Below are 20,856 nucleotides of genomic sequence, written 5' to 3' on the forward strand. Positions count from 1 at the left end.
GAGGAAATTAACGTATGAGTACCAAATTTATTCCAGGCATCGTGTGAAAAGAAAAAGAGCTTGAAAACTACACATACAAAATCTATACGACTATAGTAACTGTCTGGGTATTACATTTTACACGAGTAGTTTGCAAACTTCGTTCCTTGGAAACCTCTTTGTAGGTACCTCAAGGGTTAGAATTGAGATAAGGGGGCCAAAAAGGCTATGTCTTCTCCCTCCATTTAAAAAATTTATTTAATATTTATGGATCATCTTTTATGTGCCTACCAATTTTTTCATGTGCTATGACACAAGGTAGCAAACAAAACAAGTAAAATTTTGAACTAAAGTTTGATGATTTAACTAAAATTCTAGTGAGAAGAAACAAGGACTGTCTAAAAATAACTGAGGGAGGGGGTCATGAAAAGGGACTGATAATGTTCTTTTTCTTGGTCTGGGTTCTGGTTATATGGGTATGTTCAGTTGGTGAAGTAAATACAGAAGTGTACTTTTCTAAATATATAAATATATAAATTTATGTATTGGTTGAGACGGAAAATAATAGAGTTGACCTTTGAACAACGCAGGTTTGAACTGCACAGATCCACTTAAATACGCGGATTTTTAAAAAATAAATACCTGCACTGTTTTTCCTCTGCGGTTTGGAGTTCATGGATATGGAGAATCGACTTCATGCATTGATCTACCCTGTCTTATCTAGGGCACTTGAGCATCTGCAGATTTTGGCCTGTGCGTGGGGGCGGGGCGGGGGGGGGGTCGTCCAGGAACCAGTCCCTCATGAATACTGAAGGGAGTTAGGTTTTGGGGAAGTCAAAGTTACACATGGATTTTTTGGGCAGGGGAGAGTAATGGGAAAAAATGTGGGACCACTGTAATTGAACAACAATGAAAAAAAAAAGTTATACATGGATTTTCAATTGCCCAGGGGTCTGTGCCCCTCACCTTTGTGTTGTTGTTCAAGTGTCAACTATATATTTCAATGAAAAAATTAAAATTTTTTACTAATTAAAAAAATTCAGATGGTTAGTTTAGGTCGAGCTTTTTCAACCTCAGCTTTATTGACATTTTAAGTCAGATAATTCTTTGTAGTGGTAGGGGATTAGGGTGTTATTTTATGCATTGTAGGGTATTTAGCAGCATCCCTGGCCTCTTCCCTATAGATGTCAATAGTGACAACCAAATATGTGTCTAGATGTTGCCAAATGTCCCCTGGTAGCAACATGACTTCCTGTTGAACCATTGGGTTAGGTGATCCACAAGCTTCCTTCCAGCTCTACTTTCTGTAATCTAATAAAATTTGCTTCTCAAATAATAGGGTGTGTTTTTTGGAGAAGTCGTCTTCGGTTTTTTTAAAAAGTAGTTTTTCTTCATTTTAGATAAACTCTTAACCTAAATTTTAAACTCAAAAAATTGATAATAGGAAAATAATACATAGTTCCAAACTTCAAATGTAAGACATGTTTCTGTTAAATTATATTAAAGTATTAGACTGTAATACATAGTAGAAAAATCTAGTTCTGGTGTACTGTAAATACCCAGGTGAGAGCAGTTATGTTTGAGAGTAATAAATGTGAAGTCAGGGTCTTCAGGCATTACAGATTCCAGTGGGCTGAGAGACCGTGACTGTGTTTCCAAAGCTGAGTGGCTGCCTTAGAAATTGGGCCAGTACAGTTAGAGCTTCCTGAGAGAATGTTGGCACCCAAGTCCCTTCTATTACGTCCTTGTTGAAGTTGTTGCTTTCTTCATGTTTTCTAGTCCTAGCATGGCAGGGTCTCTTCAAAATTACCTGGCTGAAAAGACTAAAAAAAAGATTGTGTTAGTATTGCAGGGGAAAGAATGGGAGCAGGGGGACAAAACAATTGTAGTATGAGGTAAGGCTTCACATACTGGCTAAAACTCTGTCTATGTTAACATCGTATATTAGTATATAAGGGTTGGTTTACAAAAAAGTTAATCATATATGACATTGGAAGCTTCCAGGGGTAAGTTTTTAGTCGTTGATATATGTCAGTTGACTCTCCTTCGCCACAGATGTCTTTGTGTTAACATTGGAGTAAATTATTTGCTTTTATGTAGAGTTATGTAGGTATTTCTCTCCATTTCAAGTTGCTAAACTCTTAAACTTTGACCTGTACCGCTGTTCTCCTGTATAGAGAACAGACATCTCAGATAAAGTGCTATATGTCAGATATTCAGGAGAAGTTAGCGTCTATTGTGAGTGTGGGTAGATTTAATAGGCAGCATCTGTGTTATTAGTTGTTAGATTTGGCACTGTGTACTGCTTGGTTTTGAAACTAGGAATTGGATATTTACTATATTCAACCTAATGTATTTATTTTTATTAGGCAAGAAAGCAAACCTAGGCAAAAATATAAGCGTGAATACACAACATGGACCAGCAACAGAAACTGCCGTAGAGACCACCATACCCAAACAAGGACAAAATCTATGGTAATATGAGCATTCATCTGGCTGCTCTTTCTTTTTCCTTTTAATGTTAAAAGATTATTTAATATATTAACACCAGTGAGTTAGCGATTATCTATTAAGATCATTGTGTGTGACTGATTTCTCAGACAGATAAACTCATCATCGCTTTAAAAGCAGACTTGACAGTTTGATTAATATTTGTTTGTTCATTATAAATTTCCCCCTGTAATGTAACCTTGTATGTAATAGATACCACAAAGCATTGGAAATGCTTTTCAGTCTGTTTGCAAATAGAAGTATTTAGGATTTTCATCTTCATTAATTAAAAAATAAAAAATTGTACACATAGTCATTAATCTTCTTTTGTGTTGATTCTGCTTTTAGGCAGGGTGCTGGGTTTTGAAAGGGCCATTACTTTGTGATTACATTAACTGCTTTAGCTATGATCACCTTTGGTTTAATGACCATTTATCTTTTATTTTTGGATAAGTTCACTCTTTGAAGATGTATGGACAAATGTGCCAAATGTGCCTGTTAATTTTATGAAATTTGTCTCATTATATTTAGTAGGAAATATTGGCTCCAAAGTTCAAGGATATAGTTAACATTAGACATGGAAATAATAAATTAGTGCTCCCTGTGAGCAAGTTTAGGATTTTGCTCTCCCAAACCCCACCATCAACCCTAGATTCCTTTCTTAGTGGTTGACTTTTCCCCCCTGCTCAATTATTCAGGTCTCTTTTGTCCCTACAGGTTTTTATGTGATAGTCAGAAGGAACTGGATGAGTTGCTAAATTGCCTTCACCCTCAGGGAATAAGAGAAAGTCAGCTTAAAGAGAGACTAGAGAAGAGGTAAGGATTTTCATCTTGTTCCTCACATCTTATTTCTCTTCAGCATTAGATATTATAAAGATCTTAGGGTTTTTTGCTTATCCATAAAAATGATTAACTTTTAAAAAATGTCTATAACTTCTGTATTCCTTTTGCTTGGCATTTTCTTGGCTCATCATACTTATTTGGAAAAATCTTCTTTTAAACCATGTAATACAGAGTAGCAGGATTAGTCATTGAATAATGCATGCCATGTACCATACTGAGAGCCCCTTTGTAGTTAGGTAGCCTTGCACATGCAGTTTGACATCAGTTGGTGATCGAAAGTATTCTGTCAGTATTCAAAATAGTCACAAATGAAAACAACCTGAATGTCCATCAACTGATGGATAGATGCGGTTCATATTTCCATAAATTCAGCCATAAAAAGGAATGAAGTACTGATATATCCAACAAGGTGGATGAACCTAGAAAACATGCTGAATCAGCGAAGCCAGATATAAAAAACTATATATTGCATGATTCCATTTATATGAGACATCTAGAATAGGCAAATCCATAGATAGAAAGTAGATTAGCGGTTCCCAGGGATTGGGAGGTGGGGAGAATTGGGAGTGACTGCTAACAGGTATAGGTGGTGAAAGTATGTAGGAATTAGGTAGTTTTGATGATTCCACAACACAAAACCACTGAAAATGAATGTTTTAAAATGGTGAGTTTAATGTTATGAGAATTATATCTCAAAAGGAAAAAAAAATACCAAAACTCCAAACAAAAACCATTTTGTCTACAAAATTAGCATCGACTGTAGGTTTGCTAGTGTCCTTCCTGTTCTAGACATTGTTTCTATCAAAGCCAGGGCAAGGTTTTGGATTAAAGCACTTTTAATTTCTGACTGCATGCTTTCATGGTTGAATTTAGATCTGATTGAAGAGAGAAGAAAAATACTACTTAGTACATGCTCTGCAATTTTGCAAGACTTTTGTGAGTGGTAATGGGTACATCATAATTGCTTTTAGCCCACTGCTTAATGTGAAAATTTAATTAAAATTTTATCAGTATCATGCTGTATTAATACCAATGTGACTAGGAAAATTAAGAATAAGGGAAAATATCATACATAGAACCACAAAAATATATATTTCTATGATGTTTCTTCTGTTTAAAATATTTGCACCCAGGCTAGTGTGGTTCAGTGAATTGAGCGCCAGCATGAGAACCAAAGGGTCACAGGTTTGATTCCTGGGTTGGCATACATGCCTGGGTTGTGGGCCAGGTCCCCAGTTGACGGTGTGCGAGAGGCAACCAGTTGATGTTTCTCTCCCTCTTTCTCCCTCCCGTTCCCTCTTTCTAAAAAATAAATAAATAAAAATTTTAAAAAAATGTATGGCACCAACCACCACCATACCACACTAAACAAACAAATAAAATATTTGGTAGGCACATGCTTAGGATTGAAAGGACTTGTTCCATTCACTAAATACGAAAATATGAATAGATGAAATCCTTCCAGTAAAAGGTTAGAGATTATAAGGCTTAAAAACAAAACTACGCACGTGTGCGCACGCGCGCACACACGTATTTGGTATTGTCGAACATTAGAAAAATATCCACCTTGTTTTGTTTTACTTGGTTTTGAACTTTTTAGTGGCTCTCAAGTAACATAGATTAGTCTTTAGGACTTACTGCTCTTTACTTGGCAGTAAAGAGCCATCCATTTTTTAAAAATAACTGAATTGTATTTTCCTTTCTATTATTCCATGACTGCAATATTTGTGAATCTGCCCCAATTTATCTATTTGTTCTCCTGTTGGTGGTTGAGTTGCTTCTTCTGGAGATTGCTAAGGGGATAGGACAATAAGTCACAAGCCATTTTACGTTCAAATTTGTTTTTAAAAAATGCTTTTTATAAGAAAATATGTAAAGTGATGAAGGATCTAAATTAAAGGGTTTGCAGTCAGTTGTTAAAGCTCAATTAAAAAGTTTAAGTGTACAAAAGAATACAACTCCAGTTGGAAACACAAAGAAGTAAATTTTTTGGTCATATCCATTGAACATTTATAAAAATTGATCATACACATAGCCAAAGAAACAATCTCAATAAATTCAAAAAGCTTCAGTATACATTCTCTAATCAGATTGCAATAAAAAATTAGAAATAAATTATTTAAAGGTGATTAAAAGATCTTAACTGGTAGTAAGTTAAATATATTCCTAGGTAACACTTAAAGAAGAAAATAAAAGGGAACTTATGTTGTATCTAGAAAGAATCCTTTATAAGAAAACTAGTGGGATACAATGAAGTTGTATTTAGAGGAAAATAATATCAAAAACCTGCCCTGACTGTGTGGCTTAGTGGATCAGGTGTCAGCCTGCAAACCAAAGGGTCTCTGGTTCGATTCACAGTCAGGGCACATGCCTGGGTTGTGGGCCAGGTCCCCAGTAGGGGTCGCGTGAGAGGCAATAACGCATTGATGTTTCTGTCTCTTTCTCCCTCCCTTCCCCTCTGTCTAAAAAAATAAATAAATAAAATCTTTAAAAAAATAGTATTAAAAACCCTTATTATTAAGAAAGAATAGGGAACTTAGTACTCAACTTAGATGACTTTGAGTTGTAGTTTTCATTTTATTATGGGAAGCCGAACAGTGAGGCTTACGGCCCCATCCGGGCTAGAGCGTCTTATTGGAGTCATTCTTGCTGGGACCTCAGATGGTTAATCTTTAGTTTAAGATGTGAAAGTCTTTATGTAGGTTTTCAGTTGAAATCATTTGTCTTTTGTGTTGTGAAGAATTTCAGGCAGGTAATTTAAAATTGTTTTGGGTTGGTAGCGATTCCTGGCAACTGACATAAGCAAATACACGTTTTTTTTTCTTTTTTTTTGCTGTACTTAAATATATTTATTGATTATGCTATTACAGTTGTCCCATTTCCGCCCCTTCACTCCACTCCATCCTGCACACCCCCTCCCTCCCACATTCCCCCCCTATACTTCATGTCCATGGGTCATACATATAAGTTCTTTGGCTTCTACATTTCCTATACTATCCTTATCCTCCCCCTGTCTATTTTCTACCTACCATTTATGCTACTTACTCTCTGTACCTTTCCCCCCTCTCTCCCCCTCCCACTCCCCTATTGATAACCCTCCATGTGATCTCCATTTCTGTGGTTCTGTTCCTGTTCTAGTTGTTTGCTTAGTTTGCTTTTGCTTTTGTTTTAGGTGTGGTTGTTAATAACTGTGAGTTTGCTGTCATTTTCACTGTTCACATATTTTTTATCTTCTTTTTCTTAGATAAATCCCTTTAACATTTCAGATAATAAGGGCTTGGTGATGATGAACTCCTTTAACTTGACCTTATCTGAGAAGCACTTTATTTGCCCTTCCATTCTAAATGAAAGCTTTGCTGGATAGAGCGATCTTGGATGTAGGTCCTTGCCTTTCATGACTTGGAATACTTCTTTCTACCCCTTCTTGCCTGTAAGGTGTCTTTGGAGAAATCAGCTGACAGTCTTATGGGAACTCCTTTGTAGGTAACTGTGTCCTTTTCTCTTGCTGCTTCTAAGACTCTCTCCTTCTGTTTCATCTTGGGTAATGTAATGATGATGTGCCTTGGTGAGTTCCTCCTTGGGTCCAGCTTCTTTGGGACTCTCTGAGCTTCCTGGACTTCCTGGAAGTCTATTTCCTTTGCCAGATGAAGGAAGTTCTCCTTCATTATTTGTTCAGATAAGTTTTCAAGCTTTTGTTCTTCCTCTTCTCCTTCTGGTACGCCTATAATCTGGGTGTTGGAACATTTAAAGGTGTCCTGGAGGTTCCTAAGCCTCTCCTCATTTTTTTGAATTCTTGTTTCTTCATTCTTTTCTGCTTGGATGTTTACTTCTTCCTTCTGGTCCACACTGTTGATTTGAGTCCAGGTTTCCTTCCCATCGCTATTGGTTCCCTGTACATTTTCCTTTGTTTCTCTTAGCATAGCCTTCATTTTTTCATCTAATTTGTGACCAAATTCAACCAATTCTGTGAGCTTGCTGATTACCAGTGTTTTGAACTGTGCATCTGATAAGTTGGCTATCTCTTCTTTGCTTAGTTGCATTTTTTCTGGAGCTGTGATCTGTTCTTTCATTTGGGCCATTTTTGTCTTGGTGTAAAGGGGCGGAGCCTTAGGTGTTCAGGAGGGCGGGGTAAGAGCATGGGGTAACTCTGGTGCCTGCACTGTAACGCTGTATGTGGGGGAGGGGGCAAGGGGGAGCAATGGCACCTGCTCCACTCTGCTGGATTTCAGTCACTCCCTCTGCTGCCCACAATCAAATTGGGCCCCTCTGGTGCTGATCCCCGAGTGGGTGGGCTTGTGCATGCTCTAGGCCCCTGTGGGTCTCTCTGACTAACTCTCCTGTGAGGCTGGGAGTTTCTCCTGCTGCCACCTCAACCCCCATGGGTGTTTTCAATCAGAGGTTTGAAGCTTTATTTCCCGCGCTGGAGCCCTGGGTTGTGTGGTCTGTTTCACTCCCCCACCGTTCCTTCCAGTTTATCAGTGTGTGAATGTGGGGCCGCAGGGTCTGCCAGCCACCACCTTGTGGGTCTGCTAGCTGCAGCCTGGCCTGCCCCACTCCACAATCCGCCACCTCACTGGGTCCGCCAGCCGCCGCCTTCCCGAGAGCCCTCTCCACCCCTTCTACCGGTCTGGATGAATGTTTCCTCTTTATCTCCTTGGTTGTCGGATTTCCATGCAGTTCGATTTTCTGTCAGTTCTGGTGGTTTTTTGTTTTTAAATTGTTATTGTCCTTCTTTTGGTTGTGCTAGGAGGCACAGTGTGTCTACCTACGCCTCCATCTTGGCCGGAAGTGAGCAAACACACATTCTCTCTGGAGGAGCACAGCATCAAACCAGGCCTCAACGAATTGCTGTAGGTAAAATTCCAAGAAACCCATAGTAAAAAAAAAAAAAAAAAGTTTGAAAATATACAAACTAGATACCATGAATAAGAGCTAGGAAAAGCAACCCACTTCATATACTGGAATTTATCAAATACGGGATAAAATGAACGGTTCACTTGGTTGAGCATTGTCCCACAAAGTGAAAGGTCACCAGTTCAATTCCCAGTCAGACACATGCTTGATTTGTGCCAGGTCCTTGGTTAAGGTATGTGTGAGAGGCAACTGATCGAGTTTCTCTTTCTCCCTCTCTTCTCTCTCAAAAAAAATAAGAGAAATTTGAATATTCATACAAGAAGCATCAGACTATTAATAATTTCCAAGGAGAAATTAAAAAATCTAAATATACCTTACAGAAATAAGACATATTATTCAAGTGGTTGAAATTTATGGACCATCTTCAAAAGTTTCTGTATTTTCCCTCCTGCTCACCCCAACTTTCTAGGTACCAGGACATTATTCATTCTATTCATCTGGCCCGGAAACCAAATTTGGGCCTAAAGTCCTGTGATGGCAACCAGGAGCTTTTAAACTTTCTTCGAAGTGATCTAATTGAAGTTGCAACAAGGTTACAAAAGGGGGGTCTTGGTTATGTGGAAGAAACGTCAGAATTTGAAGCTCGGGTAAGAACCTGGGAAAACACCCTTTGAAATCTGTTACTCTTGAAAACTCAATTTGGAATTATTCCCTATACTGTTCTTGACTCCCCCTGATGGTCCTGGAACTCATATATTTTGGGTTATCTTGAAGATGTGTGTAACTTAAACTTCTCTATACACATACGGTATTTTTACTTTGTCATCTTTTGCTGGTATCCAGAAAATTCTAATAGTTGGCTCAGAGCCTTTGTTCAAAAAGAGGTTTTCTATTAAGTTGAATGAAAAAAGATCCTGGGGCCATAGTCCTATGACATTATTTAACATGTTCATTCACATGTAATATATGTGCTTTAAGGTCTAAAATATATCTGTGTACTCTACTTTTATTCATTCATTACACCAGATTAGTTCAGAAGTGTTATGCTTATATTGGGGCGACAGTCATGCTGTTAAATGGTACGTTTCAAAGCTTCTTCATAGTCCTCTTATTTACTGGTCAGTAGGACCCATAAGTGGTATAAGCAAAGCAGTTCAAGAGACCCAACATTCCACTTTAGGTTTAGGTGTCAAAGTTGGAGAGATTGGAGACTACTCTCCATCAATTACTATTGTAAAAAGTTTTTTACTGATTTTAAATAATAAAGTCCATATTAACTCCAAACAGTATTTGTGGGTCTTTTCAAATTATTTATATGCATTATTGCATGTGTATTATTGTTGTATCATCAGATTTTTTTTTCAACTATACTTGACAGTACAATATTATGTTAGTTTCAGGTATAATTGTGTGATTTTTATGAGCAGTTACATCTTTTGCCCCATTTTTCCTACTTTATGAACACTTTCTTTATATCACTTCGGGGTACAAAATAACCCATGGAGTTGATATGATTTTAAATCTTCCACTGTCCAGAGTTTGTGTTTCATTTTCTTTGCTATTAGAATTTGCAAATTATATATGCATCTTATATATGCTACTTTTTTCTTTTTAATTAGTCTGGTTATGAATTCTTGTTACATTTCCTATGGAAAAGAATTTAAACATCATTATGTTTTTTAATGATTTTTTTGAAGAATTATTTAACCCAAATGACTGTCAGTTTCAAATATTACATTTACTCTTTTATTTATTTAGCAAATATTTATCAATGGCCTACTTTGTGCCAAGCTATACCTTACTAACATCGGGTTATCATCATTCTTTATTTCTCTTTGTGATTATAAAATAGTGTCTTTTAATTGACGTATCTTGCATGACTGAGAAGGTAGTGTTGGTATTTAAGAGCATTATTTGGGTCAAAGTGATTTACCTTCTATTTCCTCATCCATAAAATAAATGTGAGGCTTAGATGAGGTCAAGTATGTAAAGCATATTATCTGGCTGATAGTTTGTAAGCTAGTAGGTCAGAAAATTTTTTTTTTTTTTTTCAGTTTTTCTTTGCCTTGAGACTGTAGTTTGCACATGGTTTACCGAGCCAAAGAATGATTTATGTAACTTCCTTAAGTAGACCAAGTTTCAGCATTTCGTGGATCCCTTCACTGAGGAAATGGAACTAGTCAGCTACTTTTAAATGCATAAGCCATCCAGTGAACTGAGGAAGCCCATTAAATTCATGTTGTGACCCATTCGTTGATTTAAATTTAGTCAAGGATAGTTTCATTTTTCTCTTGGGCTTTCTCTCAATCTGATTTTTAAATCAATTCCTGTAGGTGGTCTCTTTAGAGAAACTGAAGGATTTTGGAGAGTGTGTGATTGCCCTTCAAGCCAGTGTCATAAAGAAATTTCTTCAAGGCTTCATGGCTCCCAAGCAAAAGAGAAGAAAACTCCAAAGTGAAGATTCAACAAAGACTGAAGAGGTGGATGAAGAAAAAAAAATGGCCGAGGAAGCAAAGGTATCTAGTTAATGAAGATGTAGTTTTATGACTGTAGAAACGTGTGGTTTGGTTTTAAAGTAGTCTAACCTTGTGCTTTTTAGCTACTGTAAGTGTTACAGGAGAAACTTGGTTCTTCTTGCTGACGCAGTAAAGAGCTACAGATCAGCAAGCCTATTAGCATGCAGGCAACATTTATTAGTCCTAAGTTCTAATGGGAGAGCAAAAGCAAGGGTGGCCAGAGAGAGTAGCCACAGGGCCCCTGGCCAGAAGCCAGGTTATCAGTGGTCCCCTGAATGGCGTTAGAGCGCGTCCTTGGTTGTGATGACTTACATAGTTGGTGGGATGTGAAGAAGTTTACATACTGATTGACAGGTAAAGGTGCCAGCTTTCCCCCAGGGAAACCTGACTGCCCAAACATTTGTGGGGATGTGTTGATCTGAATCCTCCGCTCGCTCTCTCTCTCTTTTTTTTTTTAAGATTTTATTTATTTATTTATTTATTTTTAGAGAGGGGGAAAGGAAGGAGAAAGAGGGGGAGAGAAACATCAATGTGTGGTTGTCTCTTGCGTGCCCCCTACTGGGGACCTTCCCTGCAACCCAGGCATGTGTTCTAACTGGGAATTGAACCAGCGGTTGCAATTCCAGGTTGTGGAATTGCAGTGCCAGGTTGGCAGGCAGGCACTCAGTCTACTGAGCCACACCAGCCAGGGCCTGAATCCTTATCTTGCTCTAGACTCTATTTGTTCCTTTTGCATACGTGACAGGAGTCAGGCAGTTAACCGAAGTTGTTTTCTGGGCTTTTTCTTTAAGCACTGTGGACCCCCTCTTCCTCCCCCTTCTAGGCCTTGGGGTGAATACACAGTCTCAAGGTTTTCCTTTTCCCAGAGAGTGGAGATGATACACGCAGACTTTTAAGGGCTCCTCACCTCCTGCACTGTCATAGTTGTGCTTGTGTTGTTGGAAATGCCGAGCAGTATTACCGGACCAGGCTCAGGACTGCTGGGTTAGTGGGGGAGACATGTCTTCCTTTGCTGCCAGCCTCTTGCATTAAGTTCTTTGTTAGATTATAAGGGTGAGGGCCCTGCTTTTGTCCCTCCCCCCCTCCTCCCCCGCCCCCGCCATTTATTCCTAGCTGCTACTTAACAAAAGCACTATGAACCGGTGTTCCATTTTTGTCACTTTCACTGACGTTTGTGGTTTTCAAACTGTTCTGTGGAGCACAGCCCTGCCTCTAGGGCTGGGTAATGGGTCAGAATGACCCCTTTCCCCTTTCTCAGAGCTGATTCCTTTTTTAAAAAAGGTGGTAGTGGTTTTTAAGCTTTTAAAAATTGTGGTAAAAAATACATAACAGACAATTAGACATCGTAACCATTTTTTTGTGGTACAGTCCTGTCATTAAATATATTCACATTGTTCTGCAACTGTGTCACCATCATCCATCTCAGAACTTTTTCATCTTCCCAACTAAAACTGTTCCTTACAAAGACTAAACTACCCATTTTTGTAACCCCCACCCCCACTCTTGGTAACCACCATTTTATTTCTGTGTCTGTATATTTAGATGCTATAGGTACCTCATATAAGTGGAATCATAGGATATTTGTTCTTTTGTGACTGGCTTGCTTAGCTTAATGTCTTCAAAGTTCATCCACATTGTAGTGTGTGCCAGAATTGTCTTTTTTTAACACTGAATAATGTAGTATTGTACGTATATAATACTTCATTTTACTTGTTTGTCTGTGGATGGGCACTTGGGACACTTCCACATTTGGCTATTGTGAATAATGCTGCTATGAACGTAGTTGTACAAATACCTATTTCAGTCCCTACTTTTAGATCTTTTGGGTGTAGACCTAGAAGTAGAATTACTGGATCATACAGGAATACTATTTAATTTCTTGAGGAATTGCCATACCGTCTTCCATAGCGGTTGCACCATTTCACACTCCTACCAGTGATGCATGAGGGTTCAGGTTTCCCACATCTTTGCCAGCACTGGTTATGCTGTTTCTTTGATAGTAGCCTAGGGTATGAAGTGGTATCTTGTGGATTTGATTTGCATTTCCCTAATGATTGGTGATGTTGAGTATCTTTTCATGTGCTTATAGACATTTGTCTGTGTTCTTTAGGCAAATGTTCATCTAGTCATTTGTTTATTTTTTAATTGGGTTGTTTGGAGTTTTTTTGTTATTGAGTTGCATAGGTTCTTTATATGTTCTGGATATTAGTTCTTTATCAGACACATGATTTGCAAATATTCTCTGCTTTTTTTCTGTTGATAATGAATTCTGATGCACAAAAGTTCTACATTTTAATTTTCAACTCATTTTTTTTCTGTTGTTGCCTCTGCTTTTGCTGTCCAAGAAATCATTGTCAAATTTAATTTCATGAAGCTTTTCCCTGTTTTCTTCTACAAATTTTATAGTTTTAGCTTTTATGTTTAGATCTTTGATCCATTTTGAGTTAATTTTTGTAGATAATAAAGGGTAAAAGTCCAACTTCTTGTTTTTGCATGTGGATATCCAATTCTCTTGTATTTCAATTTTAAAAGTAGTATGCTCATTGTAAGTAAATCAAATGTGAGAAGTAAGTAAAATAGAAAATAACTCCCATCCTAATTTCATTCCCCAATAATACTACTCTTCAATAGTTTGATGTGTTTTCTGTGTACAGACAAGTACTGGTTTGTGGGCTTTCACAGAATGGAATCCACAGCATAATGTTATGCAGTTTTTCACTTACCATCATGTCCTGAGCATCTGTCCTCTCTCCCTCTGAGTTTATGTAGATGTTCATTTTTCTAACATCTTAATTTCATACTGATGAACATTATGTTGTCTCTGATTTTTCTTTTTCTTTCTTATTTATTTATTTATTTCTAGAGAGGGGAAGGGAGGGAGAAAGAGAAGGAGAGAAACATCAATGTGTGGTTGCCTCTCATGCACTCTCAACTAGGGAACTGGCCCACAGCCCAGGCCTGTGCCCTGATCAGGAATCGAACTGGCAACCTTTCAGTTCGCAGGCCAGCACTCAGTCCATTGAGCCACACCAGCCAGGGCTCTTTTTTAAAAAAAACAAAACACAATATTTTTAGTAATTTAATCTTTTTAATTTTTAATTTTTTTTAAAGATTTTATTTATTTTTAGAGAGGGGAAGGGGAGGAAAGAAACATCAATGTGTGGTTGCCTCTCACACGCCCCCTACTGGGGACCTGGCACTCAATCCACTGAACCACACCAGCCAGGGCTAATTTTTAATTTTTTTAATTGAGTTTATTGGGGTGACATTGGTTAATGAAATTCTATGGGTTTCAGGTGTACAATTCTATAATACATCATCTCTATATTCAGTGTTCACCGCTCCAGGTCATGTCTCCTTCCATCACCCATTTATCCCCCTATAACCTCTTCTCCTTCCTCCTACCCTCTTTTCCCTCTGGTAATCACCATACTATTGTCTGTATCTGATGAGTGTTGTGTTGTTTTTACTTAATTCTTCACCTTTTTCATCCAGCCTGGATTTTCTTCATTAGAATAATTAATTAGCAGCTCTATTTTTTGTATCTTTTCTATATTAGATTTCTGTTTAAGATTATTTAAGAATTTGAAAACAATACATTATGGGAGAGGTCCCAGCCATTATCCAGTGGCATATTTTCACCTATTTTTGATTTCTTCTTTTCTCCCTTCTTTTTTTTCATAAACAACTGACTGGTAAAAGCTTACTTGTGCCAGTCACTGTGGTTAGTCTGCAGATTACAATGATGAGTTGAAGCTAGAAGTCTGCCCTCAAGGAACTCAGTTTAAGTGTGAGAGACGATTATAGTAGTGTAACAAGTACTGATGATAAAGAGCAGTACTGGCTTACCAGGGATACCTAGTGGCAAATTAAAGAGAACTTCCCAGAGGAGAGAGTGTATTAGTTGGGTTTTGAGGAATAAGTTGGAGTTAATCAGGTCATGGAAGGGTGTACAGGTTGAACATGTCCTTCTTGTCATTGACAGTTGCCCTCTCATTTACACAGAATAAGTCTACTCTCTCAAGCTCCTCAGATACTTGAACACAGTTGTCATGTACCCCCTAAGTTTCTTCCTGAGGTCAAGGGTGATAATGTGGTACAAGGAAGATCATTTGGGGGAAGAGGTAAGCATAGCAGAGAACTTAAGAATCAGTTAGATAAAGGTTTAACTATTAATTCGTGACCTAGGCTCGGAGACTTCACACATGTCATTATTGTACTAGCATTTAGTTCTCACCTTCTTACGTTCTGATTATACGGCATATAGATAACTTTCCAGATGAAGTCTAAGACATTAGATAGTTAATAGTCTCCTTTGTGAAATCACTTCTCATTCGGCATAATTTCTAGCTTACTGCATACTATATGGGTTTTGTTTTTAACTTAGTTTTGTACAGAAGAGTCTCTTTTCTTCATGTGATCTTTCTTTGACATTTCTTTATCTGCAGTGTTTTATTGAGAACTAGATATGTAGATTTCTCATTAAGTTTTGTGTTTGGGGTTTTTTTTGTTTGTTTTACTCAACCCTATAGTGAAATAACCTCTTCTTAGCTTGTCATGTGATGAGACTTGATTGATTCTTAGCTTGATTAGGGAAGAAAATAGGAGCACTTTGCAGGTTTAACCTTGGGGCCCAGACAGAAATGGAAAGCATGGGAGAGTTTCATGGAAAATCAGTTTCTGTTGCCTACTGCGCAGTTCAGCAATATTCTCAGTTAAAATGGCGTTATGCCCTTCAGTTCCCCACCAAAGGTCAACGTTGCCACAGCTCTGAAATTTTCCACTGTTCTTTGCTTTAAAGGTTTCCACTCGGCATGGGCGAAGGTGGTTTTTTCATTGGCACTAGGTTGTTGCATGAGCTAGTGTCAGTCTCTAATCTGAGCTTCAGTTTCCTGATTTATGAAAGTAGATGATCTCTCAAATTTTTTTGTAATAGTCAGTGATTTCAACTATTTAATGCTTATTTCATCTCTTGTATTAAACGGGAAAGACATTGTATAATTTGGCAAAATCCTGGGTTCTTTTAGGCCCTCTGTCTACTTTGGACCCATTTGTCCTGACAACACGATTATCTGTTTTTGCATTTTATACATTTTTTGTGGAAGAATATGGTCTGAAGAAGCCTCATTAAATTTTTGCCAAGATAGACTGCCTTTTTACTGTTAGGCAGAAGGATTGAAATGTAAACTGGCTTCCCCTTGGTTCTGTTATACTCACTTCTAACTAGGGACTGACTTCATTTAAATATTTAAAAAAATCCTGACCTGAGGATATGTTTGTTGATTTCAGAGAGAGCGAGACATCAATGTGAGAAACATTGATCTTTTGGCAATTGCCTCCTGAATGCACCCCAGCCCGGGGTATTGAATCCAAACCTAGGTGTGCCCTGACCGGGAATCCAGCTCACAACCTTTTGGTGTATGGGACGATGCTCCAACCAGCTGAGCCACCCAACCAGAGTGGGACCAACTTTATTGAAATGTGGAAGCAACTTTACTTAAATGTGCCATAGAATTTGAATTCTTCACCAGGATAGTGTGTCTAGCCTTGCACAGAGTATTTACTGAGTTCCACCAGTGTTTTAATGCCAAAACTTTTTCTTGCTGCTGTTGATGTGTTTTTAGAAACACTCTCTTGACTGTGATAGGGATTTTTTTTTCTTAATGTGCTGTACTGTTTAGAATTTTGTGTAGTAAGAGAATACCAGAATGTTTTTTTCAAATCTTGAGTGCCTCATGTTTTTGTCCTCAAAATTCAAGGCTAGTCTCGATATATAATTTCGTCGGTATATAATAGGACACTAATGATTAGTATGTAAAATGCCAAGAGCATTGGATTGGGGTAAATTGCTCCTAAATTGCTGTGAGACCTTGAGTAAACTTCCTTTCCATGAAAAATAATAAACGAACATAACCCAGATATACACAGTTCATACCATCATTATTCAGAACAGCCAAAAAATGGAAAACACCCACATTTTCATTATCTGATTAATGGATAAAAAATGTAATATATCCATACAATGGATATTATTCAATAATTAAAATGGAATGAAATACTGTTACGTGTGGTTATGTAGATGAACCTATAAAACATGTTCCATAAAAAAAAAAAAAAAGCCAGTCACAGAACACCACATGTTATATGAAATGCACAGAATAGGCAACTCTATAGACCAGAAGTAGATTAGTGGTTGCCTAGGGCTGGGAAAGTGTGGTGGGGGGTTAGTGTAGGGAGTGGGAAGTAACCTGCTAGTGGGTAGGTACAGTGTTTGTTTTTAGGGTTCTGAAGTTAAGATTTTGATAGTTGTACAATCCTGTAAGTACATAAAAAACCATCGACTACACTTTACAAGGTGAACTTGTTAATATAAATTTTATTTCAATAAGTATTTCTTAAATAAGGTTAAATAAGCCTATTTCCAAGATCTCTTCAAGTTTTTTATTTTAATGAGGCCAGTTATGGAGTGCTCAAATTTAGAGGCAATAACTTCAGGAAGTAAAAAACAGTACCCTATTCTGATCAGACTTTTTCTTGAATACTTCTTTGCATCTGACTATCCACTAGAGGACAGCAAAGCCCATTGTAGCCATTTCCTCCTTGCTCTCAATAACACTCTTCAAGGGACTGAATCTAAAAATCTTAAATTTATATTCCATTTGAAGAATTTGGGTTGTGTTACAGTAAGAGAGTCTGGTATCGTACAATGGGGGAGAAAACTGGTGGTTCTCATAATGGATCTCATGTTTTACTGAGCAGCTCTGAAGAGGGAAGGAAGAAAATTGTGCTGTGTTTCGAAAGCAGATATTGAAATATCTGCAGTCAGAGGTTGGAGTAAGGAATGAGTCAATGTCCACTAGAACTTTAGCAGCCTCTTAAATAGATTTTTTTGATGTGTTTAAATTATCCTTGCTATTCATAAATGTATACCTGCAAGTCTCTCTGTCGTTCTCTATTTCTGTAGGAAAGAGAAAGGACAGCATTAGTTTTTCTCCCTCACGCAACAGCTTCAGAAGTGGCTGGACTATCTTTGTCCCTCAGCAGCTTTGTTTTAAAGCCTGTGGCCTTCCAGAATAACTGGCCTTTCCTATAGGAGGAAGACTGTATTACTTAAAATAGACCTCTTTGCCTAGGGCAGGGCAGTGAAGTCCAGCAGTGGTGTTGTCAGTTAGCTTGAACTAGCTAGAGTTGTAAAAGTAGCAGGATTGCTAACCTGCTTTAGTTTAGTCATTACTGAGTCAAGCAATATGACCTCCGCAAGGCTGATGATACTAAGGTAACCTACCTAGTCTCGCAGCTTCTGGTGAACTGTCTTAGCTTTACCTTGTCCATCTCAGTTGTATTTTCTGAATATAATGCCCCCAAGTTAGCCTTTCTTTATGTAGATGTTTGCCTAATCATTTAGGCAAGAAGTGGTAATACAAGTAAATGAATTATTTTAAGATGGCATTTCTGTTCCTCCTGAGAGTGTATATTTTATAGGAGGGAGGGTTGTGTTTATCATCAAAACTCCAGATTACATTTTCTACCACTTCACTAGGTTTTGCTTCGCTGAATCTAAATTAATTTGCAATGTATGGTCATGGGAGGAGGCGGTGCAGGTTATGCTGAGGGTTACCCGCCCGGAATGAAATCATGCTAACTCCTGGGACTTTGAAATTTTCATTTAACTTAGAAATTGATGATAAATTTACAAGGAATATTTTGTGTCAGTACTTCATACTTATTAAGTGTATAGAGTACTTTGTTGGCCAAAAAGTTCGTTTGTTTTTTTTCTGTAAGGTGACTCTAGTAGTATTTAGTTGTCCTTTTTTTTTTTATTATTCTCCTGAATGTGGATATTGTGCATGTTTATTATGATTACTCTAAATATATATATATTTTTATTATTTTTTAAAATTTTTATTGTTATTCAATTACAGTTGTATGCCTTTTCTCCCCATCCCTCCACCCCAGCTGAACCCACCTCCCTCCCCCCACCTCCACCCTCCCCCTTGGTTTTGTCCGTGTGTCCTTTATAGTAGTTCCTGTTATTTACTTGTCCTTAACTTCACTCAAAACAATTTTGTTAGATTGTATTTGTGACAGCTGTCATAATCAGTGTGTATTTACAAATAACATCAAAATTGGTAGATTTTTGTGTGGCCATTGTAATATTGGAAGGTGGAAGAAAATAAGCAACATTTTTGGCATATTACACTTTATTGTTTTAAGAAAGGTAAAAACACAACTGAAATGCAAAAAAAAGATTTGTGCAGTGTATGGAGACGGTGCTGTGACTGATGGAACGTGTCAAAAGTGGTTTGCAAAATTTCATGCTGGAGATCTCCCTGGATGATGCTCCATGGTTGGGTAGACCAGTTGAAGTTGATAGCACTCAAATTGAGACATTAATTGAGAACAATCAATATTACACCATGTGGAAGATAACTGACATACTCAAAATACCAAATTAATAAAGTTACGGTGAAAATGAACAATGTGCCTTTCACTTTATGGAAAAAAACTAAATGAACTTTTTGGCCAACCCAGTAGGATTTTTAAATATTATTTAGGATTGTGGCATGTATTAGTGCAGAAACTAATAATCTTGTTAACCACAGTTTTATTAGCTATGGGACTATTGTATATCAGCATTTGCACAATATAAGGGTTCCTGCCTTTAAATGATACTGAATCTTGAAATAGTTTTCACTAGAACAGATGTGTCTTTAGTTATTTCCCTCCTTTAATTCTTTGTGTGACCTTTGGCACATTGTTTTCACCTCCGTAGAGCTTTGATTTCTTCTATAAGATAAATGAGATAGGAGGAGCTCTATGAGGTAAAACATACTCAGAATTCTCTTGTATCTTTACCTATTCCTAGTCTTCTTTCAATGCATACTCTATCAGTATTATGTGAAAAATCCATGTCTTTGAGGTCACTGTGGTAATGCTGGCCTGATTTGGTCTCTGTTTAGGTTGCATCTGCTCTAGAAAAATGGAAGACAGCAATCCGTGAAGCTCAGACCTTTTCCAGAATGCATGTTCTGCTTGGAATGCTGGATGCCTGTATCAAGTGGGATATGTCAGCAGAAAATGCCAGATGCAAAGTTTGTCGAAAGAAAGGTATATTTACGTCAATGTTGCTTATCTGAATGTGTATTAGGGCCTAGGATTTCCATTCCCCAGATCTTTTCTCCCCTAAAGAATTGTGCATACACAGGTTTTTAATGTGGTGGGACAGATTTTATCTTCTGGAGGTCTGCAAAATGCTATACTAAAGTCACATGCCCGCAAGTCACAGCAGGCCCTCTGTTCCTCAGTTTTGAGTATAAACTAAGAGCAGTTGATGTTTCCAATCTTTAAATGTTTGTTATACAGGAAACAAAATTAGTTAACTAAACATTTTAATCCCTTTTATTATCTGTGAAGTAAGACGGGTGCTACCACCAGAGGGCAGTACTTGTACATTGTACCTTGTGAAGAATATTCAGGTTTGGGTGTTTCAGCACTGAGTTCTATAGACAGGCATTTGGGAACTGTTTAATGCTGAGAGCTTTCAGAGTCCATATGTGTAAAAGGAACTTCATGGCTAAAAGCCTTCCCTGGTGATTAACTTTTCAGTGGCTAAAACTGTTTTGTGATTTTAGCAAGAATTTAATTTCCAAGTATGAAAAGGCCTATTATGTAAAGTCATTCAGTTGCTATAAAAGAGTAAAGGTTTGGGAGGAGAAATGACCATGTCAGGTTGGTTCAGTGTATTTTCAAATGTAGGGAAACTTGAGTGTTAGAAGGGAAAAGTACCAGGTATGAGTTGGGACGTGTTTAGGGGGGTCCAGGAGAAGGAAGGGCATAAAATGTAATACTTCATGGGGAGTCATTTCTTAGTGGGAAAGGAGCAGCAAAGTTTCCTGCTATTGCCTTGCTTGGTTTTTGCTGCCTCTTAGTAAATGTTAACGGTCCTGTCCTAGTGCTAGATAGACTTTGGGATATAAGTCAGAAGACCTAAGCCCTAAATTACCTACATACTAATTTGTGAAATACTTCTTTTCAGAAAATTACTGCATTTTAAAAAGATATGGGGTAGCACTATACTAGAATGTTTGTTCTTCCATGGTGCTAATTGAGGGTGAGCGGCTCTTTCTTACAACTCGTTGACTGTTGCATGTTCCTGATAGTCTTATACAAGTTT

The 20,856-nt window shown here is 37.7% G+C and overlaps 1 protein-coding gene across 1 annotated transcript in view; it reads left to right on the plus strand.

Moving 5' to 3' along the window:
- BAZ1B (bromodomain adjacent to zinc finger domain 1B) overlaps positions 1-20,856 on the plus strand; it is a 73,157-nt gene that overhangs the window by 44,685 nt on the left and 7,616 nt on the right. The window contains exons 10-14 of the mRNA XM_024571328.4: positions 2,349-2,454; positions 3,187-3,285; positions 8,636-8,813; positions 10,500-10,682; positions 19,643-19,790. Of these exons, the coding sequence (XP_024427096.2) occupies positions 2,349-2,454; positions 3,187-3,285; positions 8,636-8,813; positions 10,500-10,682; positions 19,643-19,790 (714 nt within the window). The remainder of the gene's footprint in view (positions 1-2,348; positions 2,455-3,186; positions 3,286-8,635; positions 8,814-10,499; positions 10,683-19,642; positions 19,791-20,856) is intronic.

This window comes from Desmodus rotundus, chromosome 1, assembly GCF_022682495.2.
Source record: "Desmodus rotundus isolate HL8 chromosome 1, HLdesRot8A.1, whole genome shotgun sequence".
Lineage (NCBI taxonomy): Eukaryota > Metazoa > Chordata > Mammalia > Chiroptera > Phyllostomidae > Desmodus > Desmodus rotundus.